The sequence below is a fragment of the Strix uralensis genome, chromosome 1 (assembly GCF_047716275.1).
Source record: "Strix uralensis isolate ZFMK-TIS-50842 chromosome 1, bStrUra1, whole genome shotgun sequence".
NCBI classification, from domain to species: Eukaryota; Metazoa; Chordata; class Aves; order Strigiformes; family Strigidae; genus Strix; species Strix uralensis.
The window spans coordinates 40,045,795-40,069,011 of record NC_133972.1 but is presented as its reverse complement, the minus strand read 5'-3'; the positions used below and the strand labels follow the sequence as shown (position 1 = coordinate 40,069,011).

The window sequence follows — 23,217 nt, the reverse complement described above, 5'->3', positions numbered from 1 at the left end:
CAGAATGGTTATTGCAGCTTTTTGCACAAAGGTCACGATGTAAAAACATATGTTTGGCATCAGAAAATATTACTGTAAATCTAAACCATATATACACATATCAAGTCACATTTAGGATTTGGAGTGGGAGTGGCAATCTCTCACAACATTCATATGTAAAGAGAACCTGGAAGGGTTAAAACTGTCTCAGTCTTAAATTCACCCAACTGCTCTACTTCTTTTTTATAATTTTCCATGTGCTTGCAATGTTTTCTAATAACAGGCCAATTCCTTAAGTCACATAGGAATCTAAATTACGATAATCATATGCATTCCTCTCCCCCAGAAAGGAAACACCTGTTGTAGGTAGTTAATTGTTGACTTTTTGTAAGCTTTTGGAAGAAAAGTAACATTTACAAATAATTTATATTTGAAAAACTTCAGAGGCGGAGAAACACATGAATTATAAAACTGGTACAAAATTCAAAAACTACATTGAGACAGTAACAGATGTTTTCACTTTGTTAATTAAAGAAAAACTCTGTATCAAAGTACCATAATAGGATATGGTTATTTTATTATAACTAAGATGGGGCTACTTTCTGTTCTCAGATGGGTTTAACAACACTTCAGTAATTACTGTTACTCATGCCATATAGCAGTAGGAAATAAAAATTAAGCCCTACAAAAATATGACTGTATGCTTCTGTAAAAAAAATGAAAAAAAAATGTGTACAATGTAGAAGACATCGCCAACAAAAAATTTTTAAAATTTATTCACTTGTTTGTCATGGAATTCTTGCTGAAGTAGCGGAAAAGGCACATATTTATGCAATTACAAAGCACAAAATGTCAATTAAACACATCTGGTTTTAAATATACACACACACGATTTTTTTTTTTATCTGAAGCTTGTTCATTTTTTCTCATTCACATTTCAATATATAGAAAATGTGAAATTCTACCCTAAACTATGGTACTTTATTATTCATTTATATAAATCTGATCATTTTAGTGGAATTACCCCAAGAAGAAGTTATGTCCTGTGCTAATGCTCTTGTACAAATATCCACATTTGATGCACAGCAAAATAAATTTTAAATAACAACCACTCATCTGCTATATTAGCAAACTCTGAGTTCTAGACTCACCACACCATACTGTTGCCACTATGTTGGATGAGCTGCTGAAACAGAGCAAAGTTATAGTCAGAGTAAATACCAACATGGAGGAAAGACTCAAGGAAAGAGTTCAGGAAAGGCAGACTTCAGCTTCTCCTGTCATGTACAAAAGAGCCAATTATTATAGAGTTTTACATCCCGCAAGGTGTATTTTCAAGTGAAAATCAAGTCTTTACACACATAAATACCAGCAAAGATGTTCCATTCAGTACTAGAAATGGAAAAAAAGAAAAAAAGTATGGGTAAGCAGGTCAGTTTTGCTACAATGAAAAATGGGACTTGTTACTAATTAATTCTGCAGTGAGTAGGGAAAAACAAAGATCAAAATCTTTGGATATTTCATTCACATCCTTTATCATTTACCACATCTTAACTAATGGCTGTCATAAAGGTAAGCACTCATTTACCTGGGTTAATAAGGTGTAAGAGTCATGAAGGGCTCCCAGCAAAGCTGGGAAGTACTGTGGAACAGGTCATATGAGCCTTCTGCAGCCACCTGTGCTGAGGTATGTCATAGCACCTGCACAAGTTGTACATAAGGGCATATCCCTTGTTCCAGGTCAGACAGACCCAGGCCATATTTATCTTGAAGCCTGTAAAGCAGCCTGAGCTGCTCTAAGAAGCTGACTGAATACCAGAAGCTTAGCCACATCAGCAAGGTGATGTTTCCACCATTTAGCAGCCAAAGCCAGTACCAGCAGAATATTGCATTAATACTGCTCTTGCACAGAACTCGGATTATTTGCATGCTACATTGCAGGTGTACCCTAAAACAATACTTCTCGCTTGCTACTTAAGGTGCCATCCTTCCCACCCTCACCTTGTTCTCCATACAAACCAATTTACTGGGGCTTTTTTTATACAATAGCTAGAGTTAATTTCACCTACTGCATTTAATGTCATAGGAGTTATACATGTAAATCTCTGTACTTAGAGATAAGATAGTCTTTTATGCCATTTTAATCAATCTTTGTCATGGGTATGTTACTTAATAGCTCTGTCTTCCTATAGAAAATGAGCAACTTAAGGGAAATGAAACTTTTCAAAGATACATTTTCCTTCTGGCAGTCTGTGAAATACACCGTAATTATCCTCTTTCGATGAATAACGTTTGAAAGAAAATGAACATTCTGTGCACCAAAAGGTATAATACAATGACAATCTCAACTGCCTTGTAAATAAAAGGAAATTGTTTTTCTACTATGATCTATATTGCACAGAAACATATATACCTGCTTTATAAATATGAAACCAAATCAGACTATCAAGCCATTTTTCAAGGTCCTACTACTTCCTATTAACAATAAAATCAGTATTTCATAACAACAAGGAATTGTATTTATATTTCTAAAAGATTCCAACTGTGTTATGAATGATGGACTCCATCCCCCAGGCTGATAGGCCTACTTGCATGAGTAAGGGTCTTGCTGAACACAGCACCTCTTAAAGGTAAGAGAGGAAAAGATAACGGTATCTAGAAGGGAAGAGTGCATCCCAAAGCTTTCCTGCTGTATGTGTGTAGGAAAGACAGGAAAAGGTTTTTTTAATAGCATAATCAAATCGTGACAGTCCAGCCCACATTCTCTTATTAGGAAACCTGTACTATCCTTAACAGCTTGGTAAAATAAATGTTTGAATGAAGATCTTCCAAACTAATCGGTGCAACACACAATTTAACTGAATGGTTAGGACAAAGTGCCATTTACCCCTTCTTGATATCTGAACCTGTCATTCCAGTAAATATGCACATACAGCAAAAATAAGGAGTCAAGGCCACATAATCTTCAGTAGCTAATATGGGACAAAGGCATTTGCATACCCTTAGACAACCAGGGAAAATCCAAGTTCTGAGTTAGGAAAATTACCTCTCTACCAAGAATTACGGATTTGTTAATGTGGAAGAACTGTGATGTTTATTTCTTAATGCCTTTTTTTTTTTTTCTTTTATTCTTTTCCTTCCTTCCCCCCCCCAATCACTGCCTCCACAGAGATAAGATACTGCTGATTAGTGGTAACACATCACAGTATGGAGTGCTCTGTTCCACAGTTTCTAGAAGAACATCCAAAACCTGGGAACTACTATATCAGTAGAAGCAACTTTTCAGTTGCATCCTGCTTTATGCAGGTCCTGGATTTGCAGAAACGGGTGCTTCCATAGGGACAAACCGGCAAGGCTTCCTTGCCCTTGTTGAATTTGCAACCTCAGCAAAGCCAGAGATCAACACCTCACATTCTGATGAGCTACACCATGCAGCTGCCCTCAGTGAGACAGCAGCTCCCGCTGCCTATTGAGTTCTTGTGTGAGACACAGAGCAAAATGCCCGGCATGGTGGCCAGTTACTGATGTTCAGCAGATAGAAGAGGCAATGCACAGTGGTCAGGTGCTGCAACACAAATGCGCACAAAGGAAACAAGATATTCAGCACGTAATTCATATGTTTAAAAGGTGACAAAATAATGCAGTCCAAACTAAAGACGGGGCAGTATATAACACCACTGAACGCTACCCTATTTCCCAACACTGCCTATACTATAATCCCCCAAACAGGTGTTCCCCTGCTGCAGCAGGGTTTGCACACACTGGAAAGACAGATCTACCATGGTCCTTTCTGCGTAGTAGATTAGTAACTACAGTGCTTATGAAAAGACATGGGACACATCAGCACCAGATCTGTAGAAGCGAGCACAGTTCAGCTCAACAAGGCTTATCTGGCAGACCCATGCCTGGTTTCCATTCTGGCTCCAAGGACTGTTAAAGTATTTGATGAACTGTTGCCACATGCAGCACATACAGAAATTCATCTCACCATCCAGTCAGCTGGAAGTGAGGTGTCTAACCCGGCCTATTACTTAGGTTCCACTTACAATAAATGGAGAGAGTCACCTGGAGCGAGCATTTTATTCTGCCTACCTTAGACCCTTATTTGAGCATGGGATAAACATTTTTCTTGAGGTGACTATCTACTGGCTATAGGGTTGACTTTTAGACAGTGATGTTAACATCACCCTAACTTTAACAGGCCTCACAAGGCTTTAATTTACTGTAAACAACATACACTCCCATAATTGTAACAAGAAATTCCATTCTGAAATATGTGAAGTTTATGCTTTAGGATGTTCTGAATAGCTATGGTGCTATGGTGCATGCTTGGACAGGAAAAAAAAAATTGTTTGTATAAATTCAGGAATTTTTTTCTGATGTTTAAACTTTGAAGAAGTATCTGGATTAGAAAGGTTAATTTTGCTATTTATTTTATTTAGAGGATTTCTCTGTTTTCCTAGTTTCAATCAAAGACAAAAAATAAAGTGCCAAAACCCATGAAAAATGCTACTATTTTCAGAGCAATTAAATAAAATTTAGAAAAAAAATTAAAATTTCATACAAGGATGATTTTGTGGCATTCTGCAAGCAAAGAAATTCAGGTCTATAAGTAAATGAAGTGGATTTGTGAGTGCAACAGTCAAATTGAAATAATAATGGGGTCTTCTGAACTTCACACACAATGCTTTGACATACATCATCAGTGATTAGTCCTATTTAAATAGGCAGACAAGCACACATATGGATACTCCTTCCTTTTTAAGGGAACTGAGAGACACAATCTGCCAAAACCCTTTTAAATTTAATGTATTTTACTGCTTTTTAAGAAAACTTCGTTTCTTACTTTTTCTGATGTTGCAGAAAGACAACATTGCAAGTCGTCTTGGGTTGCTTTCATTAGGAAAAGAACACCAACGTTAGATTTTCATTCTTCATACTTCTTCCTTACCATTACAGACAAAAGACCTTTTTCCTTAAATGTAGGAAGACTTGAACAGAAGGCAGTCTCCTTGCTTATCTAACAGTTTTATAGTCAGAATTTGGCTGAGAAACCTGTCTTTCTCTTCACTTTTATATGAAATGCATCAACAGATTTTTGTATTAGTGTGTTCAGTGCTTCCTATTTTCTCAGGTTCACTGTTCTTTTTCTGTTATTTTTCACAGAAATATAAATGTTTCTGTATATTACCAAGCAAGGTATTTCCAACATATATGCCCTGCTTGTATCTTGGTTTTGGATAGAGACATATGCCCTAGTTTGTGTACATAGTTCCTGAGAAAGGACTGTAAGTGGTTTGCAAGCTATCTCAAATGTGAGAAGGTGTTTATACATCCTTGTTACCTATTCTAGTGAGTTTGAACCTAGCTCAGAACAGTGTGTAATTATTATTTCCTTTGTTGTTTTAGCCACTGCTTTTCATTAGTTAGACATCTTTCTGCTTCCTTGAATTATGAATATCGAATGTATCACCTCAAGTTCTTAAACAGATATTGTGACCAGCTTAAATTAATTTATCTTCTTCTTTCTATCTCTAAAGTAACATAAATAGCCTACAACACTGATTACTAAAATTGGTAGAACTTGATTATACCACCACTATTTGCTTTCATCAAACTATATACCTATGTGCACAAAAATATCTAGTTAGTATTGTCAAGGCAGCAATTAAATTATTTTTCTTAGATACTGTGTCTAAACACTGTTTCTATAAGTTGAAAGTCTTAACACAGACCAGCTAAAAAATAGCTATAATTAGTTATTTTTCTCTGTGGTAATGTGTTAATGGCTATGTTGCCCAAAACTAACTAAGCAAGATATAAAATAAGGACAATTACCTTATCTAGCCATTACATTATCCATAGTATTTAATAAAAATAGTATTATAGAAAGTTCATTATACATGCTTTGTACCATGTCATAACTAACCTAAAAGCCTACCAACACTGAATATACACTGTGTATATTCAGTGTATATAGTATATATACTGTGCATATAGTACACAGTTTCTAACTTTTTCAACTTAGGAAATTAATTCACATTTAGAGATCTCAAAATTCATAATGTGTCAAAATCTTAAATTTAGAGAATTATAAACAGCAAGGAGAAGTCACCTGGCCAGAGTGTGGTTTATGAAAGACCTCCTTAAATTAAATTAGTCTGCTAGCCCACAAAGTTTAAAATTTTTTTAGAGAACTCTTGTCAGGAATCCCCTGGCTACAGGGAAGCTTGGGATAAGATTCTCCCCCTCCCCTGTAGAGTGCAATTTGACACCTAATAAGAAAGGTATTTTCTCCTCTCTTACTATATATAGATATTTTGAAGGGTTTTAAGGCTTTCACAGTCTCTGCATTTCCCCTGCTTTTAACTACAGTGAACTGTCTTTATACACATTATTCTATTTTCAAAACTTCTGCATTTCCATTCAGAAAGTCATAATGCAGTTATTAACAGAGATTTCCACAGAGAGTTATTGAATCATATTGGTAAGCTTGGTTTATGCCTAGGTGCTGCGACATGAATGCACGTTGCCTTGAATTAGTCTAGCAGTCTGGCATGTTGCTGAGTAATAGCTCACTGCAGCTCTTAACAAGCTGTGCAGATCAACTTGGTAAGTACTTGGTTAAGCATCAATGTACCTGGTGATGTACAAAGTAAATAGGAAGAAAGTACTGCACTGAAATATTTATAGTCTAAAGGTTTCACCCATTAATAGTTCATATTGTCTCCAGAAATGAGTCCATTGAATTGACTGGTACTACTCGTGCAAAACCAAGTTATGTATATGTTTGTAATAAAGTCTTAAGAGACTTTAAAAGAGATTCCATTTCAGGACAGGGCTCTAACTGAACTTCAGCAATGAAAGCAAATAAAAGCATAACAACATCCACCCCAAAGGAATCCTACTCCACTCAGCAAAAAGTTTACTACAGAGCTTTTCAAAAGAATCACTTAATTTTTGTTACAAAAAGTTTGAAAATTTTATTTAATATCTCTGTAAAGGAAGAAAATGTTGCTCTTTAACACTTAAAAGCGGTATATGTATTTTATGTAAGATATGTTGTCATGACTGAACTTATGTTTTGGATATAATTTTGAAACAACAAGTAGCTCAGTTATTTACATTTATGTTTCTCAACTCATACTTCAGTTTCTATGCAGTATGTTCATCCTTTTAAAGCACTGATTTCTGGCATTTATCAATATCTGTGTATATCCAAACAAAAATCCTGTCCAAATAATGTTCAAGGATAGTTCACAGTTACATCTAAAATCTGTATTTAGAAAAAATTGATTGTGGATAGATATATCACAGATATGTACATACTAGAAGATTTTAAAATAAAACAACAAATGGAAACATTGCAAGTGTCAGATTCATAAAGTCAAAATACTAAGTAAATCATCTACTTTCACAAACTGTCACATATATCAGATTTTCTCCTAATGCATTGATTTTGTACAATATAAATGATAATGATAAATTAGAAATTTAAATTAAATTAGAAAAAAAAGAATCAGATTTTTACGCTAATAACACTTGTTGGAAGACCCTCTATACTTCTGAGCAGGAGCTGAAATGAAAACTGTAGTATTTTTTTCCATTAACAAAGATTAGGATAATATTTAGTACATTAGAGCTAAATAAGGTTTTCTTTCCAATGAGCTATAAGTTAATCAAATATATTTTCATATATGCTTTATATGGAAATATTAAATTCAGTTACAAGTTAGAAATATGATACACACACAGGCAGACATACCTATATGCTATCAGCGCCAGATTTTGCTCTTTAGCATACATGCACAACTCCTAATGTCATAGGCAGGGAATGTACTTAAATAGTGCATATTTTAAATTGATACATTTCAATATAATTTTTTTTCAGACTATGTGCATGTAATCAGATTGTTTTCCAAGCAGATGTCCATTTGAATACTTGAAGTCCAAACTGTGGTCTGGCTATTGAGTGTGCAGAGATGGATAATGAGAAGGTCAAGGAAAATAGAAGCTTTTTTGCATCCACAGGTGACAACAGTAAATAGGGGGAAAAAAAAAGAGAGGAGTAGGCTCAGAGGAATATACTTTCCCTGAATTGTACAGATACGTAAGAATGAAAAAAGATCTGGCAGAACTTTGATTCTTTTTCCTGCAGTGATGATCATGTTGCATTTACATGGCTCATGTCAGGTAATACACACAAGAGAAGGGGGAGGACAGCAGCAGGACCTCTCAGAGGTTTCTTTGGAAGTTCACAAAGTCCTCCTGAGGCTGTTCTCAGAGGAACAGTGCAACACACTCGGGGGCAACAAACTAGCCAGAGTGAGGAGACAGCTTTCACTAGTCCATGCAAGTATCCCATTTAAGGGCTCAGACTTTGAATACTAAAGTTCAATTCATGTATTTATGGTCAATTTACAAAACCATAAAAGCAGAGAGACAACAAGAATACAGATTGATATACGGTTTTAAAAAAAAAAAAAAACAACAGTTGCACAGCAATTAAAAAGACTAAAACTAAATGTGCATGCCACTCAGTCCAGTTTGCATGCTCAAGACTGCTTAATGTTGCAAACTGGAATGCAATAAACATGGACAACTCAGAAATCCAAGAAATGTACTCCTGTTAAGCACTAAAATGCTACTGTAGATGCAACCAGCAACACTATCCATGTGCTCAGTGATGACGCAGAGGTGCTCTAGATTATGATATTGAGAAGTCAAATCTCTGCTTTGAAATTGCATTTTGGTTGAAGGCACTTACAGGTACAGTGCATATAAAGTGATCAGAAACTTAAGTCATGAGACTAGTTTTTCTAAGGTAAGGTGCTTAATGTCTGCATTATGAACACTTTGATAGATAATGTAGGATCTTCTGTTCAGTCTTTAATATTTTCATTATTATTTTATTTTCTCTTGTCCAGGAAAATGGAAATGGGAGTGTAGTAATGTCCTTCTAATACACCAAAAATAGTCAGAAGTTTGAAATCAGTGTTATGTATGTAATGAATACATACATAACTTCAATAATTAAAGAGGTTATAGCATCTTGTTTCACTACTATCAGAAGGGTGAAATATATGCCTCCCTATGTTCAGAAGCAACATGAAAAGAAAAATTTTGCTGAGTCCATTACTCAATAGCCTGACTCCATCTCTTGAACATCAGGAGATAATACAGAAATTGTAGTGTACGCAGAAGCTTAACAGCTGATAAGACTTCAGTTGACAGTGTATTGGTAAGTTACTTTGAGATACTGAGAACACATCAGATTGCTAAAACACACAGAAATTTGGAGTCCTAGTACCTATTGCAACCTCCAGACCACAGAAAACTACTTTACTAAACTTTGTCATCCAGCTAAATAAGCTGGATTAAAACCACAACACATATTAATAACTAAGATATAACTAGTGGCTTAAAAATTACTGCTGATGAAATGTAAAATATAGGATATCCAGCACTAGTAAAACGATCACATTAACATCAGACAGTTAAAGTCCTGATTTTTATTTAGTCTGAATAAGTAGGAGAAGCAGGAAGATACTCTGAAACAAGAGATACTCTTTTCCATAGGATAAAAAGAGAAAAAAACTCAAAACTTTTCCAAAGTCTGGTCTGTTCATCCCTTGACATGAACAGAATGATGTTTTATAATCACTAGAGCTTGTGATATGCAACGATGTGTTACAACGCACAGTATTAAGATTCCACAAAGTAGAAGAGAGATTACTATTTACTGTAGGTTTTGTCAAGAGTTATGATTAATAATAAAATTTATGGAGCAAATGCGTCTAATCACCAGGAAAGTATACGAGCCCTGAAAGGATGGATCACACCCATGCAAGCAAGCTACAGCATATGCATTCAAGGACTGCATACAGCATCACAGTATAGTAACATAGAAAGTATAGACAGCTTGCTCTTGTTACCCTGAAGTAATTTTCCAGAGCCTCTGGCCAAAGTCTGTTAGAAACAAGGCATGATTAACCCCAAGTTTTATGCACACTGACATTAAAAAGCATTATAAATGCTCAGTAAGCATTTTCTGACTTCAAAAACTCCAGGTACTCATAGACTGAGTATCATAGTAGCAAATAGTGCCACATGGTGTGCTTAGTCTGTTTAACAGGTAACATCAGAGGCAGGTTTGCAAGTATATAGACTGCAACTGTCAGCATGTCTTTGTTTATGCCTTTGCTCCAGTGCTTCCCAAAAGCTAAATGTACAGGAAAAGAAATAGCTAAGAACTGTCTATCCTTTTTCTTGACAAGAGGCGATACAAGGGCAATTATACAACTGAGTTGACTGTATGGAGCCAGATAGCCTATATTAATCTGTAAGCTTACCTTGGCATACAAACTTCAATTCCTTGGCATCTGTGACAGTGGTTCTTTTATCTGACCTCTTCTTTTCTGTCCGACGGTGGCTACGTCTTTTCTTTGTCTCTCCCCAAAGATTCGATCCACCATGCATGCTTGGGATGTTCAGAATGGCAATTCCTTCCAGAGAAATATTGATTAAGTCTAGCTGAATTCCATCACACTGATTAGCAAGGAGAAAAAAAGGGAAAAAAAGAAGAGAGAAAGCAGTAGAGAAAGAAAAATCAGAATGTTCTACCTATCAGATAATTTTCTTTGATAATTCATCATTCTTAACACTGTTAATGGTTTATTCAATGTTTACACCTAAGATACATACTTATATTGGGATAGGAGATAGGAACTGATCCTCATTCAGAAGGCAAAACATGATTCTTATTCAGCTCTTGATTGCTTGAGTGTGGGACCATTTGGTAGAGTCTTCTTGTTATCTGATATCTATTCATTGACCCAAGTGAAATATATTTGTAGCTTCACTACAGCTATTAGCAGAAAAACTACAAAAATTTCTATAGCAATAACTGGAGGTTTTTGTTGCCTGTTCCAGCTAACTGTCTGTCTTATGATTTTGCAATTCTAACACCCGAGTCCCTTCCACATAAAACTGAATATAAAAGTCTTTGCATACAGAGCGTATACAACTTCATGGAGAAGGGTCTAAGCAGGCCCTGAGAGCACAGAACACCACACAGATACTAGTTTCAATCCAACGGCACAACTGTCACATTAGTGTAGGGCTGACTAACAACTCCTACTGGGAGGTAAGATAAGTAAAACTGGGTACAGCAAAATGCTGATGCAGCTACAGCATTTCTTATTCCAGAACCTCCATCAGCCAGTTCTCTGAAATATGCATCATTGCCAAAGGAAAACATAGGATACGGAGCTAAAGAAGAGGTATCAATGCTCTAAAAGCCTTACTGGACATACAGAAGAAATTTTACTCTGTGGGAGAGCCCTTTCAGTGATGGAATCATTACTGTAGGGCATCTTGTGTCACTAGTGTGTATTTCTCTTGCTTCCTATAGCAAAACTGGACATTGAGGCATTTTATATATGTACATTCCTTTGCTAAATCTGGCTTCATTGTGCCTTATAAACGGACCATAATTTTCACTTCAGAAGAATGGTTCAATGACCTTATCAGCCTGTTCAGCATCTTCTCAGGTGGCAGTGGCCTACAATATTTGTAAACACAGTTCACCTGACACACATTGTATGAGATGTGTCTCATTTGATAGGATACACGTAGCCTTTGCTGACTGTAATTTACTCAGGCTAAGTCTTCCTCCCTACCCATATTGTTTTAGGATTAGGGGAAGCTCCTAACCCATAGGTTATATATAAAACATAGCAAAATACTGAAGAACCTCCACAGAAGAAAAAAAGACCCAACTTCAGATTACTACAGTTTAACCTGCAGGTGGAAGGCAAAGCATCCTTACTCATTACTTTATCACTGGTTCATCACTGAATCAGCCAAAGCTCCCAGGATTCATATACTTGTACCCTGGCCAGAAGTAGATTAGCTTCATTCCTTACAACACAGCTAAAATATATAGCTATCCTAGCAAGTTACACACTCCTTATAGTGTACAGCAGCCTATTTTTAAAACATTAGATACTACTGCAACGTTCTGCAAACCAGTAGGGGGTCCAGTCATGCATTTAAAACTGATTAAGGGTCTTAGTTTGTAATTCCAATATACAATAATCAGGAAGAAAACTGGAAAAATAATTAACCATGCTTCAGTAATAGTCCACTGACATCTTGCAGCTTGCTGCTCTGTGGGTCACTGGTACTTTTTCCTCTTTGCCTAAACCTTTATCACAGCTTTGAAGAAGAAAGCAAAGTACAACTCAAAAACAACTGCACATAATTACTTGTTTACCCTGAAACCTTCTGCAATCACAAAATAGAACTGTATTATAATGCATACTCTGCACCTTCTTAATTCTTCTAAGAAGAATCAAAATCTGGAGAGAGAACAATTTCAACATTAAGATTTCCGTTTCATATTTGCTCTTGAAGAATTACATTTTAAAATCTGTGTATTATATTCATATATAGAAAACTTTGAAGTCAAAAGACATATCAGGAAGTGAGTTGGTAGTTGTGGCAACTACTGTAATTGAAAGTGTAATTTTTTAATCACACTTTTCTTACAAGAAAAAAGGCATGGGTCTTCACTGTTATTTTAGAAGCAAATTTGTGGTTCCCCCCTATATTTTATATGTATTAAATATTAAGATGATTTATTTTACTAAAAATTCTGCTCATGTGTATGCTCACTTACTGCTATACATTCTAGATAAACAGATATTAATTTCATAATTAAAAGTAATCTTGTGTAAATACCCTGCAGGCCTCAATGAATCAAACACATACTGTGTGTCAGGCCTCCCACTGTCTTCAAGTGGAATGTACTGGCTGGATAATTAGATAGTACATATTTTTTAACCTTATTTGCATGCATATTATATCTTTTGCACATTGACAAGCAGCAGTAACAACAAAAGTCAGATTACCACAGGGAATTCCCACAAAGAAGTCTTCATTTCTTATAATTTGCAGCCTAAATTAAAATAATTTGATCTTTGACAAGGATGAAATGTCAAGCAGAAGGGGGTCCTCTACAAGCCACGGCCTGTGGCTTCTGAAATCTGCCTAATTTATGTCAGTCACTTCTTAATACATATTTAAGTATTACACGAGAAAGATGATAAATATGCAATCTGACACCTTTGGTATTTCCCTGCTGTTAATTTATAAAGGTCTAGCGTCCCCCAAACTGACTGGAATTATTTAAATAAAAGAAGAATTGTGAAATAGGATGGCGCAGGGTCTGGCTTCCATTTTCACTCAATATTGAACACAGCAGGTAGTACACTAAGACAATTATTTGACTAGGCCTCAGAATCCCACAGTGATGAGGAACTTTCTGAATTAGTAAAGGAAGATTTCTTTTGTTCATACACAGACAAGAAGTCTGTGCTACAGGTACCTCTGCGTTGTCCTAACACACTCATATGCTATAACAACAAAACACAGATGTGTTCTGCTCCTTTTCCTTTTATTTTTTTTTTTTTAAATTTCAAATAATGCAATTATGCTGCTAAAAATGAAAGCTTGATTTTAAAATGTGGAGCATGTCTACCTAGATTAGAAATAAACACTAGTGCTTCTAGTTCTTTTTTGCCTTCTTTCCTGTCCTCAGTCTCTTTTTGGACATTATCTTTTACACTTCATTCATTATATCAAATATTTTCAGATCATCTCTAAGATAAGAACATACATACCCATGCCTGAAAACAGCTGAGACTAAGGCTTTGCTGTGTAACCAGCATGGAATCATGGAATCATGGAAGACTACGTGATCGTTTAAACTCATTTCCCCCACCCACTAATACCGGCTGGTACACGAGGCTTCCTCTGGCCCCATGATGCATCTACAGTGTTGCAGGTATGGACCATGCCATCCTCACTTACACTGCATCTATGTCTACTCTCATTAAATACCCTTCACACACATTCCTTTTTTTTCTGAAATGGAAATAAAGTGTAAATGCTCTAAACTGTAAAATCTTAAGCCTCATTTACTGACACATTATTATTATTATTTAAAAAAAATCCTCAATTTTGCCCTGTTTTTTTTTCCCTTTAGAACCTTTGTTTCTTTTCTCAACTTCTTGGATCCCAATTTGAAAATAAAAACACATCTTATTCTGGGTAAGATGAGAATTTAGCATCCAAACTTTGTTCTGCATCTTACACAGAGAAAATATACAGAACGTAAGAGACATGAATGTGTATCAGGAAAGTCAAGCTTAATTACGGTAGAAATCAAATATGGGGTTGAACATATATTTGTCAATAGAATGTTTGATCGCTGTCTCCCAGTTCAGAGATACAGATCCTTAATCTTCATGGGCTTTGTCCATCCAAAATTTAGCTGCAGAGCAAATGCATTCTTTGTGCATCTTATTCAGAGTGAAGTGTGGTATCATAACATCAAGCTCTCATTTACAGCACCATCCCCAAGCAAGGGGCAGCAGGTTAAGAATCAGATGAAAACAGTGCTACTCCCAAGTGTTTATAATGTTCAAGCACAAAACATTAAATACAAGCATACTGGCAAGCATTGTTCATTTAAATGGAATTTACTCATTGTAAATAAATCTGTAACTAACTACCTCCTAACACTTCTTGTGTAAAGATTTTGTAAACTATTTCACCCATGCTTTTTGTTCCTAATTGTAGGACTAATGATAATGACCAGAATAGATGAAGTGAATATTACCGAACATGTCTCATATACTGGCAATGTAGTACTTTATCGGTAATAATAGTGTTATTGATACAAATTAGTAATAATCATACAACTGATATCATCAGCATCACAAACTTGTATGCATACTTGTTTGCTTTGGGATGGCAACATTTCATCATCCTTTCAATAGGCACAATTAGACGGTTTAAGATCAGATCTTAATATGTATCAGGCTATGTAAGATTTCTACCGGATGGAAATATTTTCTTGGGAAAGCCTGCTCTTCAATCTGTATTTAATCAAAAGCTACATTTACCTTGCAGTATATTCAAATCCAATCAAACCACATAAGCATTTCTTCCAATAAATAATCAAATTATTTTATTAGGCTACATGTATTTAAACCCATATGTGTGAAGCACTGTTTTTGTTTGGTTGGTTGTTGTGATTTTTAGTTTTTAATCTAACATGTGGAGCATGTTTCCACTTTAAAAAGAAACATAACAGTGTAACAGGCAAGTCTGGCACAGGTCTTACAGTTTCAGTCTCAGTATTCTTTGCTACTGTTCTATTATCAGATCCATGGTCCCTCCAGATCATTTCAGACTTCGCCTTTCAGAACGCTTTGACCAGACTCTCATAGCTCTCACCATACCTCTCCAAGTGCCTCATGCTACTATACAAATATTCCATTGACAGTTTCTCATTTCTATTGGAAAGGAAAAGGACCACAATCCTCATGAGAAATGATTTTATTATTTAACTTAAATTCTCAGGTTTTTGCCTTTATCATTTCACATTTTTCATTTCCTTAATTAAAAATATCAGTCCCCCAAACAGTTTGTGTAATATAGCCGCTTAGACTATCAGCCATCAAAGTAGCAGTGGCACATTATTATAAATTCCTATTTTGTCTGTAACTATCCTGTCTCTTTTCAGTTAATGTTCAATGTATAATGGAAAGATGACCCCTTGTGCAGAGAGAAAAGCTATTTAATGAAGGGGAATGATTCCAAAAAATATATATTCTTTAACCTTTATTCAGGAAAGTAAGTACAATTTTAGGGAATTGAGTTTTAAAGGTTATAAAAACTTGGGACCTAGAAATAATAAGATTTTTTTTTTTATTTTAATCCTGCAGCAGCTCTCACTCCCTCTGACAGTCTTTCATTTTTCCATCTGACCTAGCCACACTCTCTATTGATTTCTAATGTTATATTTCACCTCTTGACCTCGTCTACTGTATTAAGACTTCACTAATCATCAAACTGAACTTTGTTCCAGTGTGCAGGGCTACACTACAAATAGACACGATAAAAATAATATTTTGGAATATAGGGTCGAAAGGATGCGCACTGCTTTGCCTTTTTGGATTCGGGCACTCTGCACCCTTGCTCCCTGCATTTCAGCCAAACTAGTGACATTTCAAGGATAAAGGCAACAATTAGTTTCTTACTTCTATTTCTACAGATTCATGCAGCTTCTTACAGGTGGCTGAGAAAGTTTCCGAAGTGCCAAATTCAAAATACCAAAATTTGTTCTTCATTCTGAAACAAGAAAAAAAAGAAAAGAAAAAAGAAAGATCTTATTCACTATCAATATGTGACAAAAGTGATCATCCTGTCTTCCATTATAAGTAATGGCAAAGGCTTGGGAACATGTGACATCCCATTTGAAATAGATGAGCTCATAATTTTCAAAGCTTAAATGTTGGTGTCAAGTTGTATGATATCCCCTAAAGGGATAACAGGAATGTGTTGAACTGACAGGTTCAAATGTACCTTTGACTTTTCTTTTTCAGTGACTATCAGAATATTTTGTGTCACTTAACCGGTGACATGCCTCAGAAAAATGTATCGATTTTATTTCATGTCTTATACCTACTATACGATTTCTGATTCATGGTTAGAATCTCTATCCCACAGAGTACTAGAATGCGCAAACAGGGCCCTCCCATCATGAAGAGCCAAGACAAAAATGTAGCATGCCTTAAATTAGCTAAAGGTAAAAGTAAATGTTTATTGTTAACGATGACAGATGAGATATTCAAAGAAAAAAAAAATTCCAGATCTAACAATCTTTAGATACTTTGCTGTAGGAGAGCTGTATTACTAGATAATTAACTCATAGACACATTTTAAATGGGCATTGGGACCTACATCTTGAAGTTCATTAACAGATTCTACAGAAAAATAAAACCAGATATAATGCTAACAAATTGCTTAGTTTATCACGACAGCAGGCAGAGATTACACTTTTTTCTTCTTAAATACATAAAGACTGCACTTCTGTTTTACCAGATTTATTGCATACTGTTAAATACAATCAGGACACCAGCAGTACCATTTCAAATAAGTATGTGCAGTTTTGTTGAACTCTCATGAGTAATTATTATTCTGCAACAAAACAAGAAGCTAAACTAAAAAAAAAAGACACTGAATCAGAATTCATTATTCACACTTAGGAACATATGAACACAGTTCATCCACTTGTATAAACTGTTCTCTGACACAGACACAGCACAGTGTGCTCAGAACTTGAAAATGACTGAGTTTGCATAGGCTAGAAGTGGAGAAGAGTGAAACGCCGATGTAGATGACTGTCAAACATGTCAGCAAAAGTACATATCCTAACCTTGGTACTTAGTTCAAATTACACATAGAAGTCTACTTAGTGGCTCTTAAAGTGACTTAATGGCTCTTAAGGTCACAAAGGGAGAAGGGGCATTACAGTACTGGCCATTCCCAGAAACCTGCTGGCACAAGAGCCAGCAATTCCTGGTGCGGTACCAGAGGTTTGTAAGCAGCCTGCACAGGGTGGGAACAGAAAAGTAATAAGAAAGTGACACATTTTTGATGAAAAAGTTACAGGCCTTTCCAAAGGTTTTTGCACAGAAAATCTGAAAATGTTTTGAAAAAATTTTTGAGAACCTGCTCTGGGATAAATGGCATATTCTCAAAAGACCTCCAACAACCAGAAGGGCTCAGACCAGATTCAGCTTCAAGACTCCAAGAGTCTGTGAGTGGAAGTGATCTGATGTATGTGCCTTCTATACCTGTGGATTAGTTAGCACACTGACATGCTGACCTTGGATCAACTACTCTATTTATGTCAATGTATATGAAGAAACGTAGAGCCCTTTAATTTCCAAGCAAGTGTGAACAAAGTCCTGAATTCCTGTTGGGTCCCTTTGGAAAATCTGGATGCAGCTATTTCCCCGTTACTTTCTACACAGGGACAATGAATAATGAAAAAATAAAAAACCCCTTATGTTAAGTATTCAGAAAAAGACTTCGACATTTCTTTGGATCCCATTATTGAGTAAGATCAACAAGCCTTTGCATCTTCTCCTTTGAGAGCCTTTGCTCTTGCTATTCAGTTATTTTTACCCCAAATGAAGCATATTTTCTTTTTCTTTACTGAAAGGCCTGCTTTAAATTGACTTATTACCACTGTATATAATAAACTCTTTGACTTGTACAGAGAGAAGACAGATATATTTTAGAGTCATTCAGAATATATTGTGTCAAATTCATGTATTTTGAGTTCAGCAAAACAAAACCCAGCATTGCCAGTGCACTCTAGGTTTACTAGAAAATTTAGATCTATGGTAGATTTATTTACTGTCACTGTAATATACCCTATAAGATTCTATTAGGCCAAAAAATGTAGTCTTGTGAGCTTGTCCTCCTTTCTCTAGTTGACTATACGTCTGTTTTTAAGGACAGAAAGACAATCTACTTGACAGCTTTTCCAGTACAAAGATAGATGTAGATACAAATAATTTTATTCTTAATTTTCAAAAGGATTTACCGACTCCCTTTACCAGCCATGAAATAGATTAGATTGCATGTTTTTACCCAAATGCACTATATTTTTTATTGAACAGAAAATTGTACTAGAACTTTTCTTATGCATACAAAACAATGTTAAAGGTGAAGAAATCAGGACAAGTTATCCTAAAATTTCCATAAGCAAGACCAGTCTTACTATTATAGTAAATAAATAAAAAAAGTAGTATAGAAAAAAAAAAATTCTAATAATAAAAAAAATCTCTAAATTACATTCCTCTTTCAAACAGGTGAAGCTTATCTGCTTATCATGACAGCAGCAAATAGTAGAAGAGTCCATCTGAAGATCAATGAACTTCTCTCATGGCCATTCTAATCTCTTTCAAAATGGTATAAATTTTAGATTGGTAAATAAATACATATTTAATGACAATTTTGCAGTGTTAAAACTGTAAGAAACTAAATCATGGGCTGCTGTCATGTCTGTTTTCTCTCTCTCCTAGAGGAGTTGGTAATTTAGACATGTGCCAACTTTTAATAAGAGATGACCAAAATAAAGATGAAGTCTGTTTCAGTAATAAAAAAAAAAAGTGCTATACAGTAGCACTTTTCTTTACAACACTGGTTTTGTTGGAATAGGAAAGGGAATAGATTATTTTACAGGAAAGTGTTTTTGCATATGCTTCAAAGTGCATAGCTAAACTCTTAAACAACTTTCTGTTTGAAAATACAATATAAATAAAACATCAGTCATGATTAAAGGCTGACCTATCTAATCCTGCTATTGGACTACAGTATGTCAAAATATATACAATCTATGGATGTAGGAACAACAAAACAAAAATGTACTTCAAGAGCCTAAACACCTTTTATGCTGGCAGTGTTCCACACTTGCAAATATTGGTCAATTTTCTGATAAGTGGAACGATCTTCTTAAACAGGGATGAAACCTATTGGCAAGACAGTATGGGAATGCTAACACAGCCATTTCTTACAGGGTTTCTAGACTGTGGATAGATGTCAGAAACTTGGATACATTCCTTGGAAAAGTTCAGGCTAATATTTGGTAATCAAGGCAAAATGATCAAAATAGTCTGTGATATGGGTTTGCTCCATTATCAGTTAATCAGAAACCCCCCTACTGCTAAAACTATTTTATATAACCTTTCTGATTAAGCAATTACAAGGCATGTCACTGAAAAATTGTCCTGTATCTAAATATGGAAATAGTAAATACTTTATTCTATACCTGAAGAGCATCTATACTTCATTGCAGTATGCACTCTGTCAAAATGTGCATAACAATGGACCAGCTATAGGCTGCTAATAAAAGGTCACAACAAGGAAACAGGAGTATCTTTAAACTTAAGAAACAAATTCATATTCTTGTCTTAAGGGTCTATAGTTGGGGCAAGAACTTATTGCTACATTCGTAAGTTTGTCACACTTTCTACCACATTCTATTTTCACTTCTTATTTATATTTACTATATTTATTTCCACATTAATTATGCAGTGTCAAGCGTCAATGACTTGAGCTAAAAATTTCTACATCAGTAAATTTCTGACTGCAATTTTTATAAAATTTCAGCTGAAATACTTTGACCATTTCTGAAAATGATTGGAGAAAAACATGTATATTTGCTTCTATTAAGTGTGTTTGATAACATATACTTTGAACTGTTTTAATACAGCTACACTTTCAGAGCAGAGATTTTAAATTTAGCACAAGGATGGCCTTGCATCAAGAATATGCCTCTGGCCATCTGCATGAAAATACATATAGAATTTAACTATATTATGACCATTTGGAAATACACTCTGGGAAAGCTTTGTTTTCAATATTCTCATATGGCAGAGAAAAAACAAATTTTAGTTCTAGTGCTATCATCTTTTATCATTTAACCTATACAAAGTATAGAGATTTCTACCCATGAAACTACCAGAATTCTTAATTCTTCCAAGGTAAATTCCTTGAAAAGTCCACTTCCAGGAAGCAATCTCTACCACAAATCTTGTGCAAGAACATCTGGCTCATGGACAAGCAGCACTTGATTTCCTCCATAAACTATACTGTTCCCCAAAATATAATCCCTATGCACTGCCTTCTGGATTTTTTTTTATTTTTTTAGAACCTATTCCAATTATGTTGCAGAAGTACTGATTTTTTTGTCAGTGATTGTCAAGAGTTGGTCTCAGTCTATATCATAAATTCATACAGTTTCCAGCATAAAGCTCCCATTCTAAGAGCAGCATTCATGAACAACAGTGTACAGAATGTAATAAATTAAAAAAAAAATAAATTCCATGGGAAAGAGAAAAAAAAGAGTAGGAAAGAATCCATATAGATGCATGCTTATCATCTCATTCACCACATTTCTGGATAGTGCTCACAGCAACAGATTCAGGGTGAGTGTTTAAAAGGAACATGACTTTCTGGCTCCCTTGTTCACCCTTTTGTCCTCTGTTCCTAGGAAATGTGGAATAACATGTAGAACCACCTCTGCAGGGAATCAAAAATACCAGAAAAGCATGCAGAAATGGAGCTGTGAGACAGGGCTGCATTTCCAGAGGAGAAACTGTGAAGAGTCCAAGGGGAGAAAGTGGTTGACAAGTATATGCGGGGAAAAAAAAAAAAAAAAATCATCATCAGGAAAAATAAAGGAATCAAGAAAGAGAAGAATGAGAAAAAGATAGGAACCTAATTTCAAAATGCATTGAAGTTCTGCAATGCTGAAAGAATGATGATAAAATAAAGAAGGAAAGTAAAAGAAAATAATCCTAAAGGAGACCCAAGTAAAACGACACATTTTTGAAGTCTGAAAATAAGGATAATAAGGTCTAAAAATGAAACTGGGAGTATAGGAAACACCATGCTGGGAAAAAAACCTGAACATCTGTTCCAATATTCTGTCACTGACAGTGGTTAGTACCACAGACTTTGGAGAATAGTGTAAAACTCCATGTAGTATACAGCTGGGAATAATCTAGCTTTAAGGAAGGTTTATTATTATTTATGACTCTATCAAACAGAAAGAGGGTACATTTAGATTAGACATAAGGAAGAATTTTTTTACAATGAGGGTGGTGAGACACTAGAACAGGTTGCCCAGAGAAGTTGTAGATGCCTCCTCCCTGGCAGTGTTCAAGGCCAGGTGGGATGGGGCTTTGAGCAACCTGGTCTAGTGGAAGGTGTCCCTGCCCACGGCAGGGGGGTTGGAACTAGGTGATCTTTAAGATCCCTTCCAACCCAAACCATTCTGTGATTTTATGATTTTTAATTCAGTTTGTGGCCATTTACATCATGAAGCAATACAAAAAAGAAAAAAGAGAAAAAGATTAGCCAAATTTGTGAGACCAATTGCCCCTTAGAAAAAAAAAAGGTTGTTTATGTTAGTCTATGGCTGTGTCTATTAGAGTGTGGAATTTTGTACTGCATTAAAAAACCCTAACAATATAGAAGCCCTAGTGCTGGTTCCCAATGTACGGGCAAAAGAAGTCTGTATGGGAAAAAAGTTTTCCAAGGTGTGTCTGAAGTTGCTGCTTTTGGTTTACTGAGTCCCAGCCTGTGAGACATACATTCAAGAGCAAGTGAAATAAAATTTACAGCAGACTGTATGTCATGGTGATTGTACTTTGTCTTTCTGGTAATAAAATGTGCTGATACATTGGATTTTATCTAATTAAATAAATACTCAATATCTGATAAAATAAATAAAACTTCAGTTGCTAGCAAGTATTTTAATGTTTCATACAATTCATTATAAAGAATATTTTTATCAAGTTCTATCCCTCTCACAGAAGTTTTCAACAGACAACATATTTTCCATCTTTCCTTACTGTTCATAAATCTATTATCTAGGTAATTTTATACTTAGGTAAAAATGATTTCATTGTAGCACATAATATATATTAATAAGAATGTATGACTTTTTCTAATGTTCTTCTTTTCTTTTCACTTCTGTCTTAACAATCATATAATTCCTGTTCTGCTTTATAATGAATCATACGCAAAGGTAAGGAAATAGCCAGTGGAGATGCACATCCATAAGAGATTTATGTGTGACTGGCATGATTTTAATAGAGACATCTTTGTCAATTTTTTCTTTTTCCATTACCAACTGTACTTATGGCAAATCTAGGTGTTAATCTCTTATGGCACATAGCACAAGCAGAGATTGCATAGATTAAGTGCAGAAAAGTTAAAATCCGAAAGAACAGTTCTTGTTTTACACAATAAATAGAATTTGCACATTATCATACAACAATACCATCTGTGGTTGGAAAGCTACCCCATAAAATCTTATACCATTAAGTAACACTCTGAGATGGTTCTTCCTGACATTTTAGTTGTACTGCTGCAAAGCTGCATTTGATTCCATTTTCTCTCATGCTTTATAATACAGTTCTGCACTGTAGCTCACACTTCTACATGCAGTTGGTCTGCAATCTCTGCTGTTCACCTGCCTGCCCCACTTCTCCAGCTCTCTGCCCCGTTCTCTCCTAATTGTCTGCAGTTCATTTCAGCTGTAACTACCATCCTTCCCCCTTGCCTGATCAGTTCTAGTCCTCTTTTCAGCCATGCTCTCGTGGTCGACCAAGAACCCACTCCTGAACATCCTGCTCACTCTGACCAATTTCAGTAATAAACACAAATCATGAAGAGTTGCAAAAGGGCCTAGTAATACTGGGTGACTGGGGTATAAAAGCATAGATGACATTTAATGTGAATATATGTAAAGTGATGCATAGAGGAAAATAAAAACAATCCTAATTTTACAAACAGTGGTAA

General features: G+C 35.4%; 1 protein-coding gene across 4 annotated transcripts in view; it reads right to left on the bottom strand.

The window, feature by feature from the left end:
• The window catches only part of DGKB (diacylglycerol kinase beta), a 356,801-nt gene that overhangs the window by 69,006 nt on the left and 264,578 nt on the right, over positions 1-23,217 (bottom strand). For all 4 annotated transcript variants that reach the window (XM_074863476.1, XM_074863493.1, XM_074863484.1 and 1 more), the window contains 2 exons: positions 16,092-16,182; positions 10,332-10,527 (listed from right to left, as the gene is read on the bottom strand). In XM_074863476.1, coding sequence (XP_074719577.1) covers positions 10,332-10,527; positions 16,092-16,182 — 287 coding nt within the window. The remainder of the gene's footprint in view (positions 1-10,331; positions 10,528-16,091; positions 16,183-23,217) is intronic.